This window comes from Arvicanthis niloticus, chromosome 11 (assembly GCF_011762505.2).
Source record: "Arvicanthis niloticus isolate mArvNil1 chromosome 11, mArvNil1.pat.X, whole genome shotgun sequence".
In the NCBI taxonomy this organism is placed as follows: domain Eukaryota; kingdom Metazoa; phylum Chordata; class Mammalia; order Rodentia; family Muridae; genus Arvicanthis; species Arvicanthis niloticus.
In genome coordinates this window covers 392,549-419,742 of record NC_047668.1, presented here as the reverse complement: position 1 = coordinate 419,742, position 27,194 = coordinate 392,549, and the positions used below count along the sequence as shown (strand labels likewise).

The following is a 27,194-nucleotide window of genomic DNA, read 5'->3' as shown; positions in this document are numbered from 1 at the left end:
TTCTAACATACAGACACCCATTTTGGGTTGTTCAGGGACCATATCACGTAAGCCAATCTAAAAAACTCCATTTTATAACCAGTATATCTATATGCACATATAGATACAATTCCTTTGGTCCTGTTCCTTTAGAGCGCCTACCTAATACAGACACAGAATGTTTGTCTTACAGAAACCTTACTGTTATCACTTCATGACCCTCTGGATTCCTCACACTATATACTATAGTCCTGTCTGTTTAGTTACCTTCCTACTTTTATCTTTTCTCAAAGCCCACTAGGATTTCAAAAGGCATGACAAACACATCACAATATAGGTCCATATGGTGAGAGAGGAATTAAGTTCTGAGCATCCCAATGATGCAAGGACACCAACAGTTCTGTCACCAGCTGTGAGGCATGACCTGCTGCAGTTCCCTCTCTCTTGTCACCTAAAACATCTTGGCAGACTCTGAAACAGGCTGCACAGATTGAGGACCAGCCCATCTATCTGAAGACTAAAAGTTTTTAAACTAGGAGCTGGAGAGATAACTCAGCAGTTAAGAGCACTTACTGCTCCTTCAGAGGACTGGATTTGGTTACCAGCACCCACATGGTAGCCTGTAACTCTAATCCCAGGGGATCAGATGCCTTCTTCTGGCCTCTTTGGACACTGGCACATACATATAAGCTAAAAATAAATGAATCTTTAAAAAAATACTTAAAACTAGGTTCTATACATGTGCTAGAGACACAGTATTAATGTCAATTATTCATGGGGCTGCCCTGGCCCTGCTTTATGCCTCCACTTGGTTCTTTATGCTACAGAGTCTATCATTTAAGGATGGTTCTTATCATGAAGCTCCGGAGAGGTAGGGCTGAACTCAGTTTGTGCTTGAGTCCCTTCCATCTCTGCACACACAAACCAGTCAGTCTGAGTGGGTAAAAGAACCAGATTTAGAGTGAGTGTGTTGTAGTAAATATTTAAACAGTCAAGCCAACTGTCTAGGCTGCAGCATCTCTGCCTAGATCAGACGCCATGATCCAAGGTCATGAGGCCACATGCACTCTGCAGCTAGAAACAGCCAGCCAGAAACACAAGCCCTGCCACTCAGGAGACACCAGCGTGGGAGATAGCTCTGCCAATCTTCCACACTGTCTCTGCAAGGCTGGGCATTGCCCAGACCATCCCGCCAACCACACGGGCCCAGTAGAAAAATGAAACTCTAATGCTTAGATTATGTAAAGGCTTATATATTTGGTAATGATCAATAACAAGATGCCCATACAATCAGAAGTGTAACCCAATACCCAACCTAGATATACCAACTACCTTTGACTGGCATGTGAACATCCTCCTCCATGTTTGCCTCCCTCTCCTTCTCTTCTCTCTTCTCAACTCCACCTCTTCCTCTTCCTCCCTTACTCTTCTTCTTCTTCCCTTACTCCTCCCACTTTAGCTCCTCCTACATGAGTGGGTGCATGTTTTAGTAGGAAAAATGGCTTGATAGCCATGAGCAACTTCAGGGACCAGGGAGACAGAGGCCAACGACAGACAAAGCAGGGAGTGTGGGAGTCATGGGCCATGATGCCTGCTTCCTAGTAGATAAAATACTCAAGGCACTGGTTCCATTCTGGACTTGTATCCTGTTAAGACAAGGGTTAGCAGTATCATTGAAACATTGGCTGAAATGCTGTCCTGTCCATAGGGATCTTACTGCTCCATGATACTGGTTTGGGGATAGTTCTGGAACATGATGGAATGATAATGCCTTCTGGGTGTAGTCCTGGAAGACTGGTCCAAATGGCAGCCTCTGCCTGCACAGTAGTGCGGCCCACATGCAGTAATAAAACCACCATCTGCAGCTCACTTTGTCAGCCTGGTGTCCTGGCAGACCCGAGCTCATCTCTTCCAAGTGTTGGTCTCCAACTCTGTACAACCCCAGGGGCAGCCTCCACATGTATGGTCACCACAAACCTGTATTTCTACAGTGACACTTCCTGTCAGACAATAGTATGTGTTTTCAGGAAAGGAAGGTGAAAGTGTCATGCAGATTAATGTCAAGGCTACCCCTTCCCAGGGCACTGGGAAAGCACAGGAAGACAATGGAAATATGTTTAAATTGCCTGTGTTCATATCATCCAAAATCTACTGCTCTATCCAGGGTCCCTGGATCTTGTATAATTGTTCTCAAGATGACAAACTTTTTAAAAGCAAAAATACGAATAAAATGTGAGATCCTCAAAGTAACGAAAGCCCTTGTTCCCACAGTAGTAACCTATGGACATTCTGTTATCAGCCTAGAAAAGTCTGAAGCATATAAGCACCGCTCCTGAGGTTAGTAAGGAGCTACCAGGAAGCTACGTGAAGCCCTGGGCCCACACACAGCCTTACTAATGATAGATACCATTAGCAAAAAGGGGGAGACTCAAGCCAGAACCCAAAATATTAATAAAGGTAAAGCCCAGACGCATGATCCAAATCTGAAACACTTTACAGTCCAGTGGAGACTAGACCACCAATGAAAATAAGAAATGAGTTCCCATTTGTGTTCTATGTAAAGGGTCGCACCGAAGAACTCCACAAAATGCCGACCGCCTCTGTTCACACTGCCCTATACTTTCCTGTTTTGTTTTCTTTTTAAAAATCAGTTTTATTGAGGTGTATGGGTAGGAAAAGCTCACGTGATACTGGAACTCCCATTATATTACAAGAGACCAAAGTTATAGCACCCTCACAATTTCCTGATGCCCCTTTGCAGTCAGCCCTTATCCCTAGCCCATGTCAATCAAATGACCTCATATTTTTCTATACTTAAATACAGGTTTCTACACTTCAAAATTTCCCTTAAATATTTCTCATATTTTTCTGATTTTCAGACATACCAATACCAGGGCCAGATTTGACCACATTTGGATTAGAATATATGTTATCATCAAAAACATTTTAGATTATATTTGACAGTACTTTTCTGTTTTGAGATGTGTAACTGTATAGCTTATAATATATGGCACTTTCTTTTAAAAAAAATCCAGTGAGATACAGGACAGCTACTTCATATTTACTAATGCTAGGTGTTCCAAGACCATAGACACTTGAGAGTGGGGTAGGGGTCATGCAGAAGTCACCACACTGCCATGCAGTCATGTCTACAAGTAGAGGGTTTTCTACTCATTGAGACCACACAGAACTCTCTCTTGTCCACATTTCTTCTTTCAGGAAAATCTCCCCTAGACCAAATGCCACACCGACAGGAAGCAAGGCTGAAGGAGCTACCATCAGTCATTCATTCCTATGAATCATTGCTAGGTCATCAATCCTTACATAGGAATAATCCAATCATTTCTTCCATAATGAGCTGCTGTGGTGAAGAAGCCTCATTTAAAAACCATTGCAGTTTAACAGCGACAAGGCTGTTACCAAAAGAGAAGTCTCAGAAAGAAAATTCAATCTACGGAGAACAGACATCCCAAATCCTGTACACACACACTTCAAGCTCCTCACATTTTTCTCCAGGAAACTTTTCAAACTTTTTTGGGGGGAAGGGGAGGGAGGAAAAAAGAGCTGGGGATTGAACTCAGGGTCTTGTGCATGTCAGGCAAACACTCTACCACTGAGCTACAAGCCCAGCCCTTCCCTTGATACAATTTTAAAGTGGAATATAAAGTAGAAGAAATGGTAGTGCTCTTACCTGACTCCTCAAAGTGCTCCTCACTGGATAGAGTTCTAGACAAGATAAGTATTAATGCTTCTTTAAATTGGTCAAAATGTACCTAAAAAGCAATTAAAAATACATTTAAAATCATTTTCCACAGCCCTAAGAAGGTAAACCCATCTGCAGGGCATCTGCACTGTTCGCTCCCATCCTGACAGCCTTGAGGAATCATCACCCATGTTTGTTCTCATCCTTCATCTCTCTAAAGCACGGAAGGAAAAACAGGATGCTCCTTGCTGACATTTGGTGCCATGAACACACTGGTGTTTATAAGAATACAAGTATCTATTCAGCTTTCTAGGAGAAAAGCTAGCTGGCAAACCCTCTGTAAACTCAGGAAGATACATTATGGACTCTCAACCCCTTTTACCTTTTATACAAGATCAAAAGAGAAGGACATTAGGCTGGGCTTTAGGAAAAACCTCCTGAGTAAATGACCTATTGTCAAGCTGCTTCCCGGATGCTTTCACCTCTTAGAATAGTCTAGAAGGAAGTCAGCTCTTTCAAGGAAGACTTTAATACAGGTTTTGCCTGGGGCAAGTATATAATATTTATCTTCCAGGTCCCCATAAGTATAGAAAAAAAAATCAATGGCAAACACATAGAATGCAAGAAGTCTGAGAAGTAAATCCATCAGTTCATAAAATATAACTGCCTTGACTAGCATAGGATTCCAGTCTGACTTCAGAAACACTCGTCAGAAGCACTTACAAGGGTAAAAGTTGTTCTTCTCCTCCTTTATGTAACCTCGGCCTGGGACAGCAGGGAGAAGTAGCATTTCTAGTCAACATAATTCTAGTTTGATTTGTGTGGCACTTATTTATTTACCTGGACAGAGGTTTCAATTATAAATGATAAGTTAAAAAAATCACTTCCAAATTAAAATTGGAAAAATTAATCATCTTATTATTGGAAAAATGTCCTATCTGCACAAATCAAACATAGCAGAGGTATCCTTCTTGACACATGAGCCAGGCTTAGTGGTTGCAGCCTGTAATTCCAACTACCAAAGAGCCAAGGCACCAGGGCCACAAATTTGAAGCTTGCCAAAGTAAGAGTAAGTTCTAGGCCAACCCAAGCAACTTAATAAGATCTTGTCTCAAAATCAAATAAATGAAAAATTAAAAATGGGCTTGTGATATAGCTCAATGGTAGCACACTGTCCTACCATGTTCAAGGCCTAATTTCCTAATATAAAACAAACAAACAAACAAAAAACAACACACACACACACACACACACACACACACACACACACGCCAGGTATGACTTTAATTCTAGCACTTCAGGGGTAGAGGCAGGTGGATCTCTGAGTTTAATCCCATCCTTATCTACAGAGCAAATTCTAGCACAGCGAGAGAGAGCCACACAGAGGCTAAGTTTTAGAAGCTATGCTTTGTGCTTCCCACAATTATAGTTAACTCAGTCATTCTGGATTTCTGACGGGGTTGAAAACTTATAGCCTCATAGCCAATCCTGGCTATTTACCTTGAGAGAAAAGATTTGAGTAGGTGGTCATCAGCTGACATTTATCCTAAAGCCAAGGAAAAAGCCAGGTTCAGAACTAAGTGTTTTAGTTAGGATAGATGACAGAGGTTCTGGTTAGTCAACAAAATGATGGACTGGGTATTAGGACTATCTTGTACCTCACTGGTACAAACTGGCATAATTATGCTCTAATTGTATTTTGAGAGAAAAGTTTCATTTTAACAGGAAGGGTGATATGTAGGAGGAACTAAGGTGGGAGGAGTACTGAGAGGAAGAGAAGGAGTAAGGAGAGGAGGAGAAGAAGGAGAGGAGAAGCTAGGTGATGAGAGAGAAAGAGGGGGGAGACAGGGAGGCAGATGTTCACGTATCTCTACCAGTCAAAGATAGTTGATATATCTAGGTTGGGTAGTGGGTTACACCTCTGATTGAGCATTACCAAACTTATAAAGCCTTTGATTAACATTTTTTTTTAAAAATGTATAAGTGCAAAAAGGAAAAGGGGGCATGGGATAGGGGTTTTCTAAGGGGGGGAATGCGGAAAGGAGATGGCATCTGAAGTGTAAATAAAATATCCAATAAAAAAATGGAAAAAAAAATTGTGTCTGACAAATCACCTTAAAATCTGGGGAAGAAGAAAGCACACAGTCCTGACTTCAGAAATAGGCTCAGGTAGGCATGGTGCTACCCAGGTAAACTGGAGTTCACATGGCTGAGACCACTTACCCCAACAGCCAGTTCACAGCATCACATACTGAGAGCCTGGCCCAGCTGACAGGTGTCTCTTAAGGTCAAAAACCATTCCTCCTCATCAGAGCAGGCAGCAGAGTGGCTGGGAAGATGCACCTAGGCTCTGAAGGCCAGGCCACTCTGCTGTTCAGTTCCCACTGTGACCTGGCTAGCTTGCCTAACTGCCCTGAGCTTTCATCTGCTGATCTGCAACTACTGTGACTGTCTAGCAAATATCCGTAGGATTCATTTGACAGGTATGTATTGAACAGCAGCTATGTGCCAGACACTAAGTCCTGGTAACACAGCAGAGATGGGAATGACACAAGCCACGGTCTTCATGGAACTCAAACTCAGGGAATGTCATAAGGTGTCCAGCAGGCACTGTGCCAAGAGCACCTTATGATTTCATAACATCCTTCCCTAAGCAGTGCTAGAGAGGGAAAAATGAAAGTTATGTAAAATGTCCAGAATACTCTAAGACTTACTAGGCACCCATAAGTGGCAGTTAATATTAACATGTATAGGGCTGGAGAGATGGCTCAGTGGTTAAGAGCACTGACTGCTCTTCCAAAGGTCCTGAGTTCAATTCCCAGCAACCACATGGTGGCTCACAGCCATCTGTAATGGGATCTGATGCCCTCTTCTGGTGTGTCTGAAGAGACAGCTACAGTGTACTTGTCATATATATAAAATAAATAAAATCTTTAAAAAAAAACCAAACACAAAGAAACAAAAAAAACATAAAAAAAAAATATTAACATGTATAATCCTGGGTTGACTGTTTCCAACACAGAGAAATGGGGCCGAATTTTGAACCACGGCAGTGACCACAGGAGCGACATAGTCAAGTTCCAAGAGGGTAGGGTAGCAGTTGGGAGATCCTGGGGCCAGCCTACTCCAGAGATCTGTGGAGTTGCTCAGAATCAGAGAAACTGAGCTGGTCTGTTGTAGATGGAGACCCCTAACTCTGAGTTTCCCCAACTTGAGTCATTCACAGAGGCCCTGAGTGAAGCCTCTCTCCCCTACCTGCAGTGATAAGCTAAACAGGGGGGCCTCATTTAAAAAGAAAGCATTTGTCCTGAGAAATTCAAGCCCTTTATACCTGACTATACAGATCTCCGCAGGGTTTCTAAAGGTCTATGTTTTGATAGTCATAGATGAGAGTCTTTCTGAGAACTGGGCGTGGTGGTGCCTGCCTGTAATCACACTTGGGAGGTGGAGAAGGATTGAGAGTTTAAGGTCAGTCTCAAACAACACAGCAATATCCAGGCCAGCCAGAGTTATTTGAGACTCTACCTTTAAGAGAAAGAAAGGAGAGAGAGAGAAAAAAAAAACCTTCAGTGTTGAGTTTGGTCCAAACTAATTCAGTTCAGCAAATAGAAGTTATAAAGCTCACCCTAGGGTCTAGAAACTTCCCTTGACACAAGGTACAAGCATCTATAACCCGGAATTACTTCCAGCCAACATTAAAGGCTTTCTATGGGGCTGAAATCTCCTTGACTAAGATGTTACAAGTAGAAGCATTTGGGATGGTAGGTCCCTAATCTCAAAGCCTCGATTATCTGATTATCTAGCATATGGCAGACAATGAGGGAACCAATGGGGGAGACTTTGTGCCTACATACAGCTTAAGGCACATCTGCCAAGATGCAGGATAGATAGGAGTACTGCAGGAGTTCCCAACTGTTGTTATTCTAAGATTAATTTACTTTATATGTATGTTGAACCCACGTGTGCTTGGTGCCTTTGGAAGTCAGGAAAGAGTGCTGGGTCCCATGGAACTGGAGTTATGGATGGTTTGTGAACTACTATGTGTGCTAGGAATTGAACCCAGATTCTCTGCAAGAGCATAGTGTTCTTAACTACTGAGACATCTCTGCAGTATCAACACACACACACACACACACACACACACACACACACACACACACACTTTTTAAAATAGTTGTTATACAGCATCTCACTACCTGGCCTCCAGCTTACAGAGATCCATCAGCCTTGCCCTCTGGAGTGCTGGCATTAAAGGTTCCCCACCACATCTGGCTTCACTACTTTAACACAAAGGTCATCCTGCTGCAATCCCCACACCACAGCCCAGAAAGAGCAAGCAAAAGACAGATGCCCCCACAGTAAGGATAAGAAGTAACTTTATACACAAATAATGGATGATTCTTTTATTAAAAATTTTAAAAATAATTCTATGTAACCTATTTTTAAGATTAAAAAAATGCACTCAAAACCTAACAGGATGTAGCTAAACGAAGCCTGACATATATTGAAAGCCTTTTCTACTATATTGAAAAAGCTAATAGGGCAAAAATGATTAAGTAAGTCTAATTATGTGTAAAATATACTATTTGATCAAATAAAACAAACTGATTTTTGGACTATCTAATGGTTAATCTCGTCTTCTCCTAGTGTGTTAGTACATGGGGTAAAGGATTTAGTTACTGGAAATGTTATTCATGTATGTCTTGGATAATCCAAGGTAAGTGAAATATTCTTGAAGGTTTTCTCATAGACAGCTTGTCTTTGAACTTTACAATACCCATCTGAGATGCCACCTTTAAGTTTAGAAGATAAAGGTTGTTGGGAGAAGTTCCTTGCTCCAGGCCATGTCTTAGAAGTGGCGGGGTTACCTGGGGAACCAGGCTTTCTGATGTTGCTCTACCAGAACCAGCCATTCTGCCAGACTCAGGCCCTCTTCAATCATGACCTGACCTCTCAAGAGAGCCCCCATGGAGCCAAGTGAAACCTTGGGCTTCATGGCGAGCTGCCAGGTGCCCACTGCACAGCAGAAGTAAGGCGGCAACAGGCAGAGGACTTGAACTCAAGACACCTGACCTCTGCTCTTAAGGAGTTTATCAGATCCACTCTAGGGAGAAGGAGAACGGAATGTGGAAGAGAGGAGAGTGTATTAGTGGCAAGAAGATAGAATCTGGTGTACCTGGAAAGAGACAAAGCAAGCTGGCAGGTGCCTCTGATCAGTCAGTATGTCCTACTTGGCCAGTGGGAAGGAAAATAGGGCCTGGCTTGTCATCTTGCCGTCTCAAAGCAGGCAGAGTTAAAGGCGTCCATACAGAATAGGAAAACAGTCTCATTTTAGCACGTAAAGCATCTATGATTGTTAAGTCAGAGGTTCTTCATGGTCTAATGTCACATATCTAAGTTGGTCCCTTCCTTCCAACAAACCTCAGACAGCACCTGGCAGCTGAGCTAAACAGCGCAGCTTCAAGCCGGTTTCTCTCTTTATTTCCTTCTTGCAAGGGCACGCAGACCCTGGGCCCCAGGATTTAAACAGCAGTAAATGCCACATCTTTGATTCAAGGAGACCATTCTCTAAGGGAGGTGATTGCATTTTTTTTCCATCAATGTTCATGAATACTGATGTGGTAAAAAGCCCCTCAGGGTTCAACCCAGAACCAAAATGCTGGTAAATGGCCCCTATTGTTAAGAATCATATTAATAGCAAGCTCACCATGTTCAGTAACTAAGAAGATTTAGCACCCCCCTTTTCCCTCCAAGGAGGCTTTACTATTGTAGTATGTCAAAATTTAGACATATACAACTATACAAGGCAATTCAGTCTTACAAGGTAATGAGCTTCCAGGTTGTGGGTACCTTGGCTGGTACTTCCCCGTTTGAATAAAAATTGCTGCCATTCATTTAATAAGCATCTCTCTATGCCTCAAAGGGCAGTTTGCAGCCCTTTGCAATGCAGAAATTACATGCCTGACTAAAAACACACATGACATTTAAACTAAATTAATAGGAAGGCTAGTCAAGTCTCAGTCTCTGTCTCTCTCTCTCTCTGTCTCTCTCTGTCTCTCTCTGTCTCTCTCTCTCTCTCTCTGTCATGTGTCACCACCTCTTGACAGATTTTACCTCATCACTATTCCCTGCCACATTCTGTATGGATGCTGTTTTAGGGAAACAATTTGCCCTTCTGGAAGAGTGTAAAGTGCTACACAAGAACTGAGTGCTAGCTCAGCACAACAGCCATGATGAATCTAACACTGCACAGTCACCATGTGCAGCCACAGAGATCAAATGCACAGACCCAAACTTAGAGCATTGAAACCAGTGTTTAACAAGACAAAGTTCTATGTTGCTGTCATTAAATTTAGTTGGTTTGTGTCTGCTTACACAAAAGGAAATCAGTGACACAAACTTCAGGACATGGTTAATTGAGGTGGGTATAGAAATACGGACCAATCAGAAAATGGTCTCTGCGAGCGAGGAGAAACCTCATAGACTAGCAAACAGGTTGTGTTTTGCCACAAAAGACCAGGCTGTGAAATGTTTTCATCTAAATATAAAAGACACACAATCCATGTATTTTATTTACAAGATGTAAATAAAATAAGCCTACACAGAGCAGGTTTTGTAGCTATTTTAACTCATATCCCAGCCATAGGTCTCTTGTTCCTTGCTGTTTCTCCTAGCCACGTGCTCATGGCCCATTTCCTCTCATGGTGGTTTCTTCCTCCCTCCCTGTCCTTTCTTCTCCCTCTTCTCTGTACCTGCAACCCCCAGCCAGGTAACTGAAAACCTGCCTACATCTATCTACTGTCCAACCACTATCTATCTACTGACCAATTAGCTTGGGGAGCAAGGTTACAAAGCATCATTTGATATACATGAGGATCTCTTCCTTGACAGGGCAACTAGATCTTGGGGGCCAGTACTTAGCATTTCCAATAAGAAAGTCATTATTTATCAAAGACTCATTCATGTAGAGGGGGAATATTCAGCCAGGCCCTTCTTTCTGGCTCTCTTTAAGGTCCTTAGTGTCCATACTCTCAGTCAGTGCCCATCAGCCTTGTAAGGAAACTATTGTTTTTCCCATTCTGCAGATGAAGGATTTGAGATGACATAGTTGAAAAGTGGCAGGAGTCGGTATTTGAATTGAGGTCTGACATCAGGAACTGTACTATATTATAGTGTATTGTCCCTATGTACTTGATGCTGTGGTAGCGGTGGGGGCAGTCATGTTTAGAGGGAATGAAAAGGAATGAGATTCACCTTTGCACAGTTAGTGTAGAAGACACTGGGGACACATGAACTTAAATGCAAAGGCTGGGGTCTCTAGCATCCCATGCTGGCACAGCCTCAAATGAGTCATCTGACCTTGAACAAGCCTTACTATGTACTAGGTTTCTTTGTCACACAGATGAGCCCTGATGACTAACACCTGTGATGGACACTGAAGGACATGAAATACCCTTTAGAAGACAAGAAGCCACTCATAAAAAGTATCACAAAATATGGGCAAATCTTACTGAGCCTTCCCAATCAGACATTATTTAAATAATTTGGTCAGATGAAAATGGCCATCCACAGCTTGTCTTACTTGCTTTTCCAGAGTCCAGGGTCACCCCTTTACCTCTGTTTCCTGTCACACTAAATAAATACTCTGAAACTTAAGGAGTCACGCGATTAGAAATGGGAGTTCATTTTGTAGTGAGTTTGACATTAAATCCTCAATATAAAATAGAAGCACTCTGATCAGGTGAAACACAGGGAAGGTAGAGTTCAAAGCAACCACAAAGGAGAATCTTGTAGAGAAGGGCAATCTACCCAGAGTCACAAAAGCAGCACAAATAACAGTCCTAACTACAGGTTACATAGAAGGAGACTGAGCACGCTTCCCACCCCACCACTGTCAGTCTGTGGGGAGTCCGCTCCGTGAAATCCACAGGAGCGTGATTGCAGATGGTTATAAATAGGCAGAAGCTGATGATCAAGTGTAATTGCATACACTCAGAATGAGAATGAGTCCAAATAACCACTGCCAGAAAGTCTTTCTCAATGTCAGATTTACTCTTCAAATAGCTAAGTATGTGTAAGAGAAAAAAAAAAAAAAAAACCCATAAGAAGATTTTAATGACCTGGAAACAAAGGCAAATCTACCATTCCAACTTAATAGTGGTATTCCTGAAAGAGCCCCAAGCACTTTGAAATAAATAGTAAAGGGAGATAAATTATATGTTTGCACAGGTATCAAAATTTAATATTAAATCTTTCTCTCCTTTTTTGGGGGAGGGGTGGGGGGGGCTTCTTTCAAGATAAGGTTTCTCTGTCCTGGCTGTCCTGGAACTCACTCTGTAGACCAGGTTGGCCTCAAACTCAGAGATCTGCCTGCCCCTGCCTTCTGAGTGTTGGGATTAAAGGTGTGTACCATTACACTGGCTTAAAAGGTCAGGTACCCAAGGGACTCTGGAGCCATGAGTTCTGCTTGTTCTCATTTGAATAGGTGTGTCAAGAACACAGGGTATTTTAGGTTTTTAACAAGGAACACAGTGACAGAAACCTTCAAAACTTCAGGGAACTGTCTTGTCTCAAAGTTGTCATATTGAATAAGGAAGGGAAAATCCATTATGTAACATGAATGTAGTCCGAGGGTTTCCAGGCAGATCAACTAAATCTAAGCTATCTATCAACTCTAAACTGAATTGATGCTACCTATCAAACCAAAGCAAGCTATCTCCTTTCCATCCTAACTGCATATAAAAGAGAAAGAAGCTCAAGGGAACACCTATCATAATGGGAGCTGGAGATGCTCAGCAGTTGAGAGCACTGGCTGCTCTTCCAGAGGTCTTGAGTTCATTTCCCAGCAACCACATGGTGGTTCACAACCACCTGTATGTAATGGGATCTCATGCCTGCTTCTGTACATGCAGATGAAGCACACATATACATAAAATAAACAAATCTTAAAATTAAAAACAGTGTCATAATGAAACCTATTGCTTTATATGCTGATTTTTAAAACTGATACAAATTTAAAAAAAAATAAGGTCACAAGTAACAGGAAGCATCTATTATCAGGTTACTAGCTTGGTAAAAGCTTGGCCCAGCAAAGAGTTAACATAGCATTCTGCCCTGTGTAAGCATTCAATCACTTTACCAATCACCCACCAGATGTGTCACCCAATCAACCTACAGTGCTTCCATACCTCGAGGTACCCCTAGGGTGGGGCTTCACATGTGTGGTGTGTAGCTGATGACAGGGACTGGACACATGCACTTGATCCTTTCTTTTAAATCAAGGGTCCTAAACTTACACTTTTTAAACATCTGAACAGTAACCAACAGGATCAGGGAAATACTGACTTAAGTTATGAATCCAGACAGATCAACTAACTCTAACCTGAAGGGAAATGATCTATTAACAAGTGCACAAAAAATGCACACATACACACATACACATTGATATAATAACCGTTATATTCAATTAAGGTGTTTATTATTCAAAAGGTAAAAATTAAAGCCAGAAGCATCTTGGAAGATGATGGATCCTAATATATCCAAAACCCAATTTTATGAACTACTATAGTATATAGTAAGCATTAATAAATTACACCAATACAATGAGACTAATTGAATGACTGTCACATATGACCCACAATTATATTAATTATACAATTAGTGAATTGATGAATGTATCAAGATTTGTCATGCTACTTTTTCTACTTATTAAATCAAGCTTCTAGTCCTTATAACCCATCCCCCACCCTTTGATGGTGATAGTACCAGAGACTGAACCTGGGGCCTTACACACTCCAGATAAGCACACTCCAGATAAGCACTTTACCATCTGAGTTATATCTTGTCTTTAACTTTTTCTATACACTTCTGACAAGAAGAAAGGTAGTTGACATAAAAAAAAAAAAAAAGTCAGCTTAGGACTGGTATGGAGGCCCACTTCTTTACTTCCAGCAAATAGGAAACAGAAGCAGGAAGAACTTGTGAGATTGAGGCCAGCCTGGTCTATATAAGCAGTCCTAGGCCAGCCAGGGCTACATAGTGAGACCCTATCTCAAAATAAAATAATCAAACAAACAAACAAAACTTGTAAAAAAGCCTTGCTGCCAAGGACTGCCAAGGACTGAGCTTAGTCCCCAGGTCTCAAATGGTGGAAGGAGAGAACCTATTACCTCAAGTTATCTGCTCTCAATGCTGCTGTTGTCTCTCTGTCCCTGTCTGTCTGTCTGTCTCTCTCATACACACTCACAATCTCACACACACACACTCACACACACACACACACTCGCACACAATAAGTAAAATGAAAACAAAATAACTATAGTTGGTAATGATTAAGGAAATATTTCAAAAAAGATAATGGAAAAGATTTCCAATGCTCCCTACACAAGAAAATGACAGTCAGCTGATCTTATCATGATGCATCAGTACACAGTTACTATGTGTTATCTAAAATTAAGTCAATTTTTAACACACCTTAACAATGTATGATCCCTACTCAGTGTATAGTGAAGGTGGTACATAGAATGGCTCCAGTAAACTCTAAGAGATTTACTGCTTTACAACTGAAAATTATAAACTGTGCATGAGACATCTTCACAGCATATGGCCAATGCGATCAACCGAGGAGAATAATTCAGTTTCATAAAGATGCAGATTTAACTGTAGTGTGTTAGTTCATGACAATGCTGTCTCTCAAGACAATCACCAGGGACCTCCCACATAAAATCAATATGCAGACATCTATTTAACTTTATCACCGGCTCACTAAGTAAATATCACACTGTAGACCACTTAGGTACTCACTATTCAGGCAAATAGCCAAGGTAAAAAGCAGGCTGATGGTGTCAAGCCATTAACAAATCAATCGATAGTTGTTCCCTGGTTTGGGCTAACATCTGGAGAGCAAGTTGTTAGCCAGCTGCTGGGGCAGAATCTGTGCAGTGGAGGATTCCCGTGTACTCTGAGAGAGGGTCTCAGGGACACCATCAGCCAGAATATGGCTCCTTGTGCTTTTTGAAGCACTAAAAGCAACTACTTCTTCATCCCAGAGGCCTGCAACCTGAGGACCACACTGGGAGATGCTACTCTGCTCTCCACTGTGCCTAAAACCCTGAAGCACATGAAATAGAGTAAATGGTTTGACCTTCCCTATTGCTATTTTTACTACCTTCCGAATGAGTCTCTTTTAGCATTTTCTAGGTACCACATATACTCACAAACATCTAATCTTGCTCAAAGTGACCAAGAATGGCCCTACTTTTTGCAACAAAATCAACTTGTTTTTCCTGAAGTGTGAACTATTTGGCCTCACATCATGTCAAGCCCCAATATCATTTTTTTTTTACACTAACTTCACAGTTAGTGCTGTGCCTGCCTCCTTCATGTGACATGCATCCAATACTTCTATGCCTTGGGACACTTATCCATGCGTTCGTTGGAAGTTGGAAGACAGTGAACAAGGAAGAAGGAGGAGGTATATCTAGCAAAACCAAACTAAACTTCAGGACTGCTTCCTGGAGTTACAGCACAGGACAAACCTGTGTACTGAGTGTCACAATTAGCAACACGACTCGGAAGTAACCTCCTCTTTCATTTTGCCTGCCCTAGAGGGCGGGGAAACTCTACACAAAGCTTGGAAAGGAGGCTATTGATTATGAATGGGTGAACCGAGGGCATTCTCAGACTGCAACAGACCAAATGTCCTTCTCACTGCCAGGAGCTTGGGACAAGGGGGACCTCTTTCCTCTTTCTCTTTCTGCTTCTCTTGCCTGAGATTTGATCTACAGGGAAAACATGACCAGGTCAAATGTGCAAGTTAACTGGTTTTCACACACATACCCAGTGCATGCTGGGCTGGACCGGAGATGCTTACACTTTGGGTACTTTCCTGTCTTACTTCCTGGAGGGAAGGTTCAATCTTCAACCTCAAAATGACCCACATGAAAACTAGCTTTTTAAAAGTCACGCTAGAGCCGGGCAGTGGTGAAGCACACCTTTAATCCCAGCACTTGGGAGGCAGAGGCAGGTGGATTTCTGAGTTCGAGGCCAGCCTGGTCTACAGAGTGAGTTCCAGGACAGCCAGGACACAGAGAAACCCTCTCCCAAAAAAACAAAAAAAGTCATGCTAGAAATCTACTTCTTCCTGTGAATGGCAGCTCTTTTCCTGCCTTTCCTTCTTTTCCATGGAAATCTCACCCCTCTGTTCTCTGTCCCAATGATGAATAGGGATTCAATAAAATGACCCACAAAGAACAAGGGGGAAAGTCTGGAAAACAATCTATTTCTCTTGTTACCTATAATGCTGAGTATACAACTTAATTCCAAGCACAGACTAAATTTATCATGCCCTTATCACGAGAGCAAACTACACACCCCAGGTTAACGGCCAGGTTGCAAGAGACAAGTTACAACATACCTGTGGCTTGCCACCAACTCTAGTACCCTGACAGAAACTGCATCCCACTTCCAACAAACTCTGTTCTTCCCCAGATCTTACCCTGCCCAAGAGGTTGTCCTGGAGTAGCGTCTGTTGAAGCACCGGGCCCACGTCCTCCAAACACAGCACATGGCAGAGGTCAGTGAGCTCCTCTTGACCCAGAGACCCAGTTCCCAGGGTGTCAAAACTGTCAAACAGCTCCTTGAGTCGGGCCTCATGTTGGTCCTGCTCCACCTCATCCATCCCATAGCCCACAGCGCTCACCTGTATGGGACATTAAGGAAGACAGGTTGGGGCAAGTCTCTTATGGACACATGAATCTCCTCCTGCCCTACCTGAACACACACATCTCCCCCAGCCCCATCAGCCACTTGGAACACTTTGCAGCAAGGCCCTGCCTGGCCAGTGGTATTTGTACACACACCAGCACCAGGACACAACTGTAAGGCTACAATGGAGTAACATTAGGCAGGCAGTCCTCCTTCCTGACAGGCAAATGGCTGTCTGTTAGACTCTGTACCTGAAAGGGTTTCTCACCTATCAGCCTGGGAACTCAGGAAAGTGAAAGGCCAGTCAGGTCAGACGAGATAACTATTAGTACTCAGTCACTACAGGGTCAGAGCTGCCAGACAAGTCAGCAAGCTGTAGACAAAATTCCTGGATGCTGGGATCTGAGGTGTGGCCAAACTTTCGCTCCATTCAGCATAGGTATTCCACATCCCAGCTACATCAGGGGCACTGGCTGAGACATCTCCCAATTTATATGGCCCAGATGCCTTTAATTCAAAAAAGCAACTCAATTAGCCTTGCTGGTGCAATTACACACAGCAGGACAGAAAGTACTCCCTGAGGCCTCTCTTGTCCCAGGGTGCGCTAGGTAATGCTTAGTTGCCTAGAGAACGGGCAAAACACTGCAGACATTTCCTAAGGAGCTGCTGGTTGTTTTGGGAGAGTTGAACAGCATCTCTGAACTCCCTGTTTTCCATTACTGATTCCCCACCGCCCAGCAAACCCGGGTCCCATTTCGCTCTCCCTAGGATCAGTAAAAACCTGATGGCATCAAAGGCTTTCAGTCATCTTTCGCTAAAACTAAAACCACACAATTCCAGGTATTTTACTTCAAGAATAAGATGTTCCCAGGCCAGGTGTGGTGGCACACACCTTTAATCCCAGGGCTTGAAAGACAGAAACAGATGGATCTCTTGTGAGTTCAGAGCAGCATGATATACAGAGCAAGTTCCACAACAACCAGGGCTACACAGAAAAATTCTGTTCCAATTTTAAAAAGAAAAGAAAAAAGAAAGAAAATGAAAACGATCTTTCCTTCTCCTTGTATACAATAATCAATTTGTAATGTGCTAGATCCAGCCCAAATGCTGCACACCTGGAAGCAGCTTCATGATGCAATCAGTGGTGCCAAACATACACAGACCCTTGGGATGGTGACCTCAGGCGTCTGCAATCAGGCTTTCTGCCAAGCCCATGACTACAAAACACAGCACCTTCCCCAGGGCTTGGGGGTGTAGCTCAGTGAAACATCATATATGCTTAGCATGTGCAATGCCCTGGGTCCAACCCTTAAAGTACTGACAGTAAGAACAGCCCCTTTAACTAAAACCCGGAGTCAGAACTCAGAGCAGCTCTCAGTAACGCAGAGACAGTGTAATTTAAGCTGCTGCACACAGCTCAGGCCCAAGGCAATGGAGTTTTCTGAAACAATACAAGGCCACTCTAGGCTGCTGTCTTTCTTTCTTCCTACTCCAAAATATGACAGGCCCGGACAAATAGCCAGGTATAATGGTGGATGCCTTTAATACCAGCATTTGAGAGGCAAAGACAGACAAATCTCTGTGAGTTCAAGGCCAGCCTGGTCTACAGAGTGAGTTCCAGAACAGATGGCTACATAGTGAGACCCTGTCTTTTGTGTGTGTGTGTGTGTGAAACCAACAAAAAAAGCAACCAAACAAAAAACAAAAGACAAGCCATGACCCCACAACTGGATGACGTCAGATGAGCTGGAAAGAAGCTGCAGCACAGCTGGATGTTTAGGGCCCCCGTGAAAGCAACATGATAGAGTGTAGGTCCAGGCTCCCAGGCCTGGGAAGGTCTCTCCCATCAGCAGCTAACCACTGGGTGCAGCAGGCTCTGGCTGCCTTCCCAGGGTTGGTCGGCTGGGTTAACTAATCAGTATGTAAATGTTTTCAAAATATGTTGGGAGTGCTACATAAACATCAAAGCTTCAGAAAAGAAACACCAAGGTGTTAAACCAAACCACAAAAAGAAGGAACACAGACAAGGCCAAGCTTGGCTAATGAGATTCGCCAGAGTAGGCCAGTTAATTGTCAACTAAGGTCTGCTGGGAACCCCCATGGGCTCTGGGATTTTCACAGCTATGAAGCTCTTTCTTAAGAGTTCTCTGGGTTGTAATCTGACCAACTTCAGAAAAGCCAGACAATTCTACTTTCACTTGATTTCTGTATACGGGTTTCTAAACTCAGAAAGAATCCTAACACTTTCCCCTTCAAATGTTACTTTCTGTCTTAGCCAATAGTTCTCAACCCATGGGTCGTGTTCCCCTTGGGGGTAGAACAACCCTTTCACAGGCGTCACATCAGATCTCCTGTCTATTATATATTTGCATTATTATTCATAACAATAGCAAAATTACAGTCATGAAGTAGCAATGAAAATGATTTTATGGTCGGGGTGAGGGGGGGAGTGTCACCACAACATGAGGAGCTGTATTAAAGGGTCGAGGCATTAGGAGGGTTGAGAACCACAGGTCTAAGACAATGAAAGAGAATGAAACTCGCTCAGTGCCAAGCAAGAACACCTGGCCTTATCTACTGTTTTGAATCTGGTTAGCTAGCATGTCTGATTTAGGGAGGCCATTGGATTTTCATTAGATCAGACTTCTTTCATTTGAAAGCTTTTTTTTTTTTTTCCTTATCCCTGAGCTTCATCTTCTAGGTTCCACAGACTACAAGCTTAGGAGAAAGTTCCTTTGACTGAAGGTAGGGGTTGGGGTAGAAGATGAAGGTACATGGGAGTAGATGGAGGTGGAAGGTGAGGGGTATGGGGTGTGGGGGTAGGAGATGAGGGTGCATGGGATGGGGTGGGGGTGATACGGGAGAAGGGGGGGCTGCACCCCAGTGAAGCAAATGTTCCAACTGCGACATCCAGGAAATGTTACACACGGTGACAAGCTGTCAGTTCTCATCTGGCACCAAATGCATTTTTGCTCGTTGACACAATTCTCCAAACGTTCATCTGTAATTTCCTGTGCAAGAAATGTTTCCCCTCCCCACTTGCCAGAAAGGTAAGAGTAAGGGCCACAGTTTCTCCTTCGTTATCGACTTCCCTTCCCCCCAGCTGAAGAGTACAATCCATGCTTTGGGCCAGGGACTCAGTAAATGAACTGACTTTGTGTTATGGAGGCTCCAGGGAGGGATATTCACCCCAGTGAAGATGCCAGAGTCCACAGAGACAGTTCCTGCCCTGACTTCTTCCAGACAAACCTCTTCATTTCTCAAAGGCATTCTCAGTGTTAGGCAAAACCAAGAAGACACCGCACCAACAATGGGTACCAAACTACAGCAGAGTCATTGAAGTGTAATCCAGTACATAGTGCAGTCACAAGCTATACCTCTGGTTCTCTGTTAGGAGACCAGGCTTTGGAGGAGACAAAACACTTGTCAAGCTCTCTTGTTTAGACAACAAGGATAACAACAGCCATCATCTGGGAGGGTTGTTCTAGAACTAAGTAGGGCAAGCTAGTGGCTAGGCTCAAGGAAACAGGTCCAGGAGAGGCAACTGAAATATCAAGCAAGAAAACACCTGAGGCCTGGAAAGGACGCCAGAGGAGAGTAATTTAAATCAATCAGGCAGAAGTCTGCCTGCAGAGCCGTGAAGCAGCTTGTGGAATGATACTGAATAATGAATGGGCAATTGACATTACCCCGTAAACATCATTATATTAATAAGTGATGATAATAATAGATAATGCTTGGCTACCTGAGCCTAAAAAGGCAGATTATTGACAACTTTAATGCCAGATAACTGCAGAAAAACTGAGACATAGCAGGAAATTCAGAAGGCATTATGTTCTTCTCAGCATTTGGCCTATGCCAAGTACTTTATGTATACCACCTCATACATATAATTTAACCTTCCTAACTCAGGGGTATAGATAGTATCACTTCCTCATTTCAAATGTAGAAATTGGGGTTAGGCAGAATTAAGCAACCTGTTCAAGGCCACAGCACTACAGTGGAGGAGGGGTCAAGATTCTACTAGTGTGACCATACTGTCCCTCAGCCTTATACATGCTCAGAGGACGTAATGATGATGGGGCTGAACAACTTATGTTCTCCTTTCTGTGTCACCTGGCTGGACATTACTGAGAAAAACTTGGACAGTCTCAAGTCACACACTGTTCCAAGTTGGAATGCAGAATGGTGGGGGATCCCAGTTACCTTGGTCCACGGACCAAATGAATACAGACAAGGCTCTAGGAATACACAGGTATGATAGGCTCTTCTCCTAAAGCAGCTTTGGGATTTGAGGCTGAGAAGAAATACATATACATGAGACAACCATAAGAGCCCCAGACCTTCAGGAATGGATACAGCTCAGGAATCACACACCATTTGATGTCTTTCCCCCAATGAATATGTAAGGTCTAAGGTCTAATCTGAGAAAGCAATGCTTTCCCGAGTCAAGGCTCAGCAGGCGCCCATCAGCATCAGGAAACTTACAAAGCTGAATGAGAGTAGTAAATCCTTCTTGAAGTTGCAAAGAACAATTCCAGTTTAAGGATGACAGCCATAACCTCAGGGAAAACCCCACCAATGACAGCTAGCCAGAAGCCATTAAGACTCCTTTGAAATAAAAGGGCTGGTGTGGGCAATATGTTGGCATTCTAACTAGGGGCAGTTAAATACAGGGCAGATGCAGAGAGCGAGCAATCAAAACATTTACTACCCAATAGCTGGCCAAAATGACAATTACTCGGAGCATCTTCCTCCCAATGCACCCAAAACAAGGCTGTCACTAGGCCATAGAGTGACATCCCTCACGTCTGTGCTGTATGCACTCTTTACTCAATCCCCCAGCTGATGAAAGCATGATACCAACGGGGACTTTCAAAAACTAGGTGGAGGTAGAGCTGGAGTAATGTTCCCCAGATCAGTGTGAAGCATGTGTGTGAACTTCCCCACACCAGGTTATAGAAAGGAGCCCCAGCCAGGGTGGGTATCTGTTCTGGGCTGGAGGGAATAAAAGGGGAAAAGTCTGGCAAACGCAAACCAAATAATAAATAAACACAGTGCCACAGCCCCCAGCCCAGGCCTTTTATTTCCCTTCCAGATGGCCCAGCAGCTGAACAGCTCTGCGGAATGTCTGCATGGCCCTCTAGGCTCAGCCTCTTCCCTTTCAAGAGAGTATCATAATAGATGCTTTTGGACCTGTGTTCAGACACAGCTGTTGCGGGTCCACAGCCCAGGCTGTGACCACCAAGTGAGTAATTTCATTACTTTGGGACTGCAGCGATAAACACAGAAAAACCCTGTCTGCTAAGGCTTTTTCACCTATGCCTTTATTAGACCCTATTAATGAACCATGATCAAATTAAAGTGTTCCTTTTTCTTCCCCCCTTTTTTTTCCCTACAAACATTTTTTACCAGCTGCGAAATTTTCCAGGCTTAATCTTATACTAATTTTATTATAAAAGGAAATAACAAGGAGAAGAAACTCAAGTACAGCACCACTCCAGAATAAGCCATGCCCTGCCTACCCCATCCCCCAATTTTTACCTAAAACACTCTTTCAAAGTACTGTTTGCTGCTCAGCCGCAAACTGCTAAATGCCTTCTCCCAACTCAAACAGTGTTTCCTGCCTTCAAGCTGGAAACCAAAAGCAATACAGAATCAGCAGGAACAGAACTGATGTAGAAAAAATAATACATACATACATACATTCCTACATGCCACTGAACAGGGAAAATTCACATTCAGATGAGTCTGAAGGAACACTTGTTTTGCTAAGCACACTCTAAACTGTAATTGTGCCAAAGGCACCCTGTTAGTATTTATTCTCAACCTAAACATACATTAGGATTTTACTGCCCTGCAGGTTGATGTGAATCCAGGCTTTTGTTACACCTAATAGCAGATGAATTACCTAATCAACTAAGGAAAAACAACAGCTTCACACAACAGATCCAGTAATCTATATTCAACTACTAACAAAACTACAGGAGCCATACACAAAGCCAAAAACAAAACAGTTTTGTGTTTGCTACCAAAAAAAAAAAAAAAAACGAAGAAGAAGAAGGAAGGAAGGAAAGAAGGAAGGGAGGAAGGAATTCTGAAATAACTTTCATTTCTTGATCTGTATTTACATAAATTAATTTAGGATGTCTGAAGCTGTGAGCTCCCTAGGGCCTGAGTGGAAAACGCCTGTTCTCACATCTATAGATGATATTTCCCCAACTGTGTTGAGGTATTAGGATATCAACACTCTGAGCACTTTCCATGTAGAGCAAGTGTCTAATTGCTCATACAAATTGCAGTTAAGAAGTGAGCTAATTTATAACGATGTTCCTCATTTGCATAATTCCATAATATTTTACATTATCTTATTTCTGCATATAATCAAATATATATCTGATTATATATATATATATGTGAGGTTCAGTGAGCCCGCCCCACAAGCCTCTGCCCAATAGATGTAAGATCAATAGCCAGAATTCAAACTGTATTATTTATTGGCTTACAAATGAGTTGGCATTTATAAAAGTAGCCTGAAAGGCTCAGGCTGTCTGAATCCCTCTAAGATGTCCTGATGTAACTGCCAAGCCTCTATCAGGGTAAGACTTATGTATTTTCATTATCAACATAAAATGGAAGCATCAAGACTGGTAAAACGTTAGTTTAAAAAGCCATTTACAGTGACATTTAAAACAATTTATTTGAACAACATTTGACTCATGATAAGAACACTGACTATATTAAGATTGACTGTGCAGAGTTCTGTGGAACCCTCTTCTTGTCCTGTTAACATCTTCTGATATGAAGGGCCATTACATTATCTAAAATGAAAAGGGAATAAGAAAAAAAAAAGAAAGAAAGAACTTGTGACATTCAGAGCAAGCACCTATTAAAATGACTGGACCATGACATTTCAACAAGAGGACCACATAGAGGGTGGGTGGCTTCCTCTTCCTTGCCCCAGTATCTATAAATTGGCAAGGCCTTTGCTTATGGCAATCATTTTGCTTTCAACACTGCAGTTCGGAATGCTTCCCTCTAAAACATCAGAGAGCCTTGAAAATAGGCAGGTTGCCAATACCCGCTGCCCAGATCACCTCCCTATGAACACCAACCACCGCTGAAGAGACAGCACAAACTCCCCGTTTAGCCTGTCCGTGACGTTACTGATGATCAGCCAGGGTATTTTATAACTTCTTTCAATTCCACAGCAAGACACACTGATATTCCAGGTCAGCCCCCAATAGCTATGCTCACCACTGCAGAAGACCCTAGAAGAAGCTACACTCGTGCCAGGAAAGTCTTTCCTTATGGTTTGTTAAGCCTTGGGAAGCATGCAAATAGATAACATTGATACCCATTGATACCCAGATGACACATCAGAGCGAACCCAACTGAAAGATACAGTTCATGGTCCCAAGAGCCTAGCTCAGGTGCTATCATGAGATTAATTGGGGTGAGCACCCTAAAAGCTACTGTGGCAGCCATGTAGACAACCACAGTCTGTTTTGGTTAAACTGCAAGGAAAGCCTTCTCAGGACTTCCTCACCGCCTGGAAAGGGTCTGTCCCAGGTAAGAGATGATGAGACCGTCTCAAAATAACAAAGTTGCATGGATTCCAGCTCCCCTTTCATTTGTACCTTCGGAGCTGAGGCTAGGGGCATCATCCTTTCCAATCTCAAACTCACAGAGCTTAAGTGGAGGCTGGTTTGCATCAGCCTTGTCTTTTTAGGGGAAGTGGGGGTGGTACTGCAGTTCAGACCTGAGTCTTGGATACTTCTCTCCCACCTACAGCCTCTCCTCACTTCATTCCACACTCCTCTGCTCTGGAGATCGCGGTTTTCAGAGCAACTGTCATGATGTATTGCCACCCTTTCCAGCTAGCTGTACCCAAAAGTCTCTACCTGCACGGATCCCACGCACCTTCTAAAATCTCCACTTTCAGGACTCGAAGCAGCTCTGCGCTCCCAAGAGGTTCAGATCGACACCTAGGGGCTCCCCACGCAGGCTCCCCCTTCAGCTTCTGGATCTCAAGGCTGCCTGGGTGGCCTCGACCCACAGAACAAGAACCCTTTCTGCTCGCTCCGGCTCCTGCCCGCTGCTGGAGCGAGGCACAGTAGCAGCTTTCAGCTCGGGGCGCCGCAGGTCTGGGAGGCAGAGGTATGGCGGGAGGGCGGGCCAGCCCAGGTTCCTAGCAACCCGAGCGGCGTCCCCACTCCACCTGTCCCCCTCGCGGGTCGAAGAGCTCACACACCAGACCCGTGGTCCGGCCCCGCTGGCCTCGCCTACCTTCCGTCGGCCTCTGGGGAGCACCCACGCCGGCCGCCTCCGGAGGTCTGCAAGGAAAGGGCGCTTTGTTAGGGCCCCGCGAGCGCCGCGACACCAAGCAGCCCGCGCCGCCGATCCGGGCACGCGTCCTTCCAGAGGACACGACTAGGGACCCGCGCGGGCGTCATTTCCATATGTAAGGGGCCAGCGCTCACAAAAGCGCGCCGGCGCATCCTCCGCCCCCGCCGTCGCCCCTCCCCCCCCCACGCCGCCGCCACCCGCCCGTGACAGAGCCCCTCCGGGCCCGCACCGCGTACTGGACCAGGATCTGCGGGCTTGCGCTGCTCAAGGCGCTTAGGGTCTCTCGTAGACGGCGCACTGGCAGCCAAGGCCTCCTCTAGCTCCCGGGCCGCGCAACCCCCGGGGCTCCCCAGCTTGTCGCTTACCGCGTCCCGGGCTCAGGCGCCCCGCACCACCGCACAGACCATGACCGCGGGACTCTCCGGCTTGGCCCGCCGGCACGGGACGGCCGCGCCCAGCGCGCTCGCTCCCGGCTCAGCGGCTGCCACCCAGAGATCGGGCCGCGGGGGAGGAAGAGCCTAGCCGCGCAGGGAGGAGTCAAGGGGACGCCGGCCAGGGCGCGGCTCCTCCTCCCGCCGCAGCCGAGGGAGGAGCGGGTAGCCGCTGAGAGTCCGCGGGTGCAAGCCCCTGCAAGGGAGATTTGAATTTGGGAACGCCCTGGCTCCGCGTGTCCGTCCTGCACCCAGAGGTCGCCTCGGCGCACCAACTGGCACTGCCACCACGAGGTCCCTTGCCCACCACCTCCTTTTCCTCTCAAAGGCATCTACTAGCACCTGGCGCTTGGCACAGGGCCCACAACGTTTCTGGAGAGACTAGATGGACATTACTTAAGTAGAAGCGGGTACCTATGTCACTTGCAGGTGACCCGGGATTTCCCAGCTCCAGAGAACCTTTTGAAGGTCATGGGAAAGGACCTTAAAGAGCAAAGAACCCTAGAGAGCATAGAGCCCTCTGGGCGTCCCACCTTTTCTAGAAGCATCAGTAGCTACCAACCTCATTCTCATAGGTGCTCTGCCCCTTGTATAAACTTCGGAGGGTGCAGTCAACACTCTGTGACAGCCACGCAGAACAGAAAGTCATTGGAATTGGTGGTCCTTCTGCCATCAAGGTTGTTGGGTGGGTCCCCGTCCTGCTGCTTTCCCCCATGCCTGCTCTATGTGCTACCCTCAAAAAAATGATATATGCTAACTATATCTCAGTGCCCCCCCCCTTCCCTATGCTTCCTAATACAAAGAAGTCAAACAGGATCTCAGATCCAGGCTAGAGGTGGAGGGAGGTATGGGCCTGAGGCAACGTCTTTGCAGGATCCATGAGTAGCCCTTGTGGAAGGAAAGATATGTCTTGATTCATTACATTCATAAGTTATTTCCACAAGAACGCTGAACAAAGCCCCCTTGCCACTGAGAGTAGTAGGCAACAGAAAGGAAACTGGGAAGTTCAGGCTCCTGGAACCAACAAATGTGACCTCTTTATGACAGTCTCCCTGAGGAGGTAGACACCATAGCATTTCGAAAGCAGGAAGCTGGAAGGCCCGGAAGCAAGAGCGTCACACAGAAAGCTCTTCATAAACTAAGATTCAGAAGAAGATCACATGTGTGTCAAAACTGCCTAGAATTTAACGCTTGCAAAGCAGAACTAGTGAAAGGGATTTTCCTGGGGCCCCCAGCTGACCAAGGCCTGGTTTATTATTTTTTGGTTGTATTGTGCTACAGTTCTGCAGTGTGGAAAAGCTGCATAAAGCATTATTTAAAGAGTCTCTCCGTATTGTTCCTTACAACTTACAGGAATCCACTTATCTCAAAATGTAGGAAACAAATATCAAAGACAGTTATTTAAAAACTCCAAACCTTTCTCCAATACAGAGAGCATCTGGGAGAATAAGAAAGAGGCATTTCATACCCCCATCCCCTTCTAGCACACAGAAATGTACAAACTGTAAGCACAGCTTACAGCTTACACCATTTATCAACCCTCTACTAGGATACTTACAGAGATGTCATGAACGAGAGAATGATGTTCCGTGGGCACTCAAACCACTGATAGCCTCCGAGAGCAAGGGTGAGGAAGCAGCTTCTTTGTTTTGCCCAGATTCTGCCATGTCAGATCCATCATGCTGGGTATCTCTCCATATGCTCCCTCTTTTAACCACCAAGAATCCTTGAGGATGAAATAGTGCCTTAGTTGGAAGCTGTGCTCCTTGGGGCAAGGGATATTGGTTGCAATTTCACTACTTGTGGAGGAGGCACAGATTGCTAGAGATGGTGTAATTAGAAAAACACAAAACTGGTTTTTGAAATGATGGGAAAGGTGGAGTTAGTGCTGGGACTGCCTCCAGCCTTGCCACAGAGGAGGGAACAGCAGGGAGCCAGGCAGTTTGATGTTGGGTGCTGCTGGGTGGTACAGGGTTGGTGAGAGTTTGTCGGAGGCAATTTCTTTCTTTCTCTCTCTCTCTCTCTCT

General features: G+C 44.3%; 1 protein-coding gene across 14 annotated transcripts in view; it reads right to left on the bottom strand.

Moving 5' to 3' along the window:
- Nin (ninein) overlaps nucleotides 1–25,255 on the bottom strand; it is a 100,473-nt gene extending 75,218 nt beyond the window's left edge. For 4 of the 14 annotated variants that reach the window (XM_076941804.1, XM_076941807.1, XM_076941808.1 and 1 more), the window contains exons 1-4: nucleotides 25,102–25,255; nucleotides 24,311–24,723; nucleotides 16,179–16,382; nucleotides 3,671–3,752 (exon numbers count right to left, since the gene is read on the bottom strand). In XM_076941804.1, the coding sequence (XP_076797919.1) occupies nucleotides 3,671–3,752; nucleotides 16,179–16,361 (265 nt within the window). In that variant the 5' untranslated portion in view covers nucleotides 16,362–16,382; nucleotides 24,311–24,723; nucleotides 25,102–25,255. Of the gene's footprint in view, nucleotides 1–3,670; nucleotides 3,753–16,178; nucleotides 16,383–16,655; nucleotides 16,828–24,310; nucleotides 24,724–25,101 lie in introns of those variants that run through there. The other 10 variants (XM_076941802.1, XM_076941803.1, XM_076941805.1 and 7 more) reach the window with 6 other exon arrangements.
- Between the last annotated feature and the right edge of the window lie 1,939 nt (nucleotides 25,256–27,194).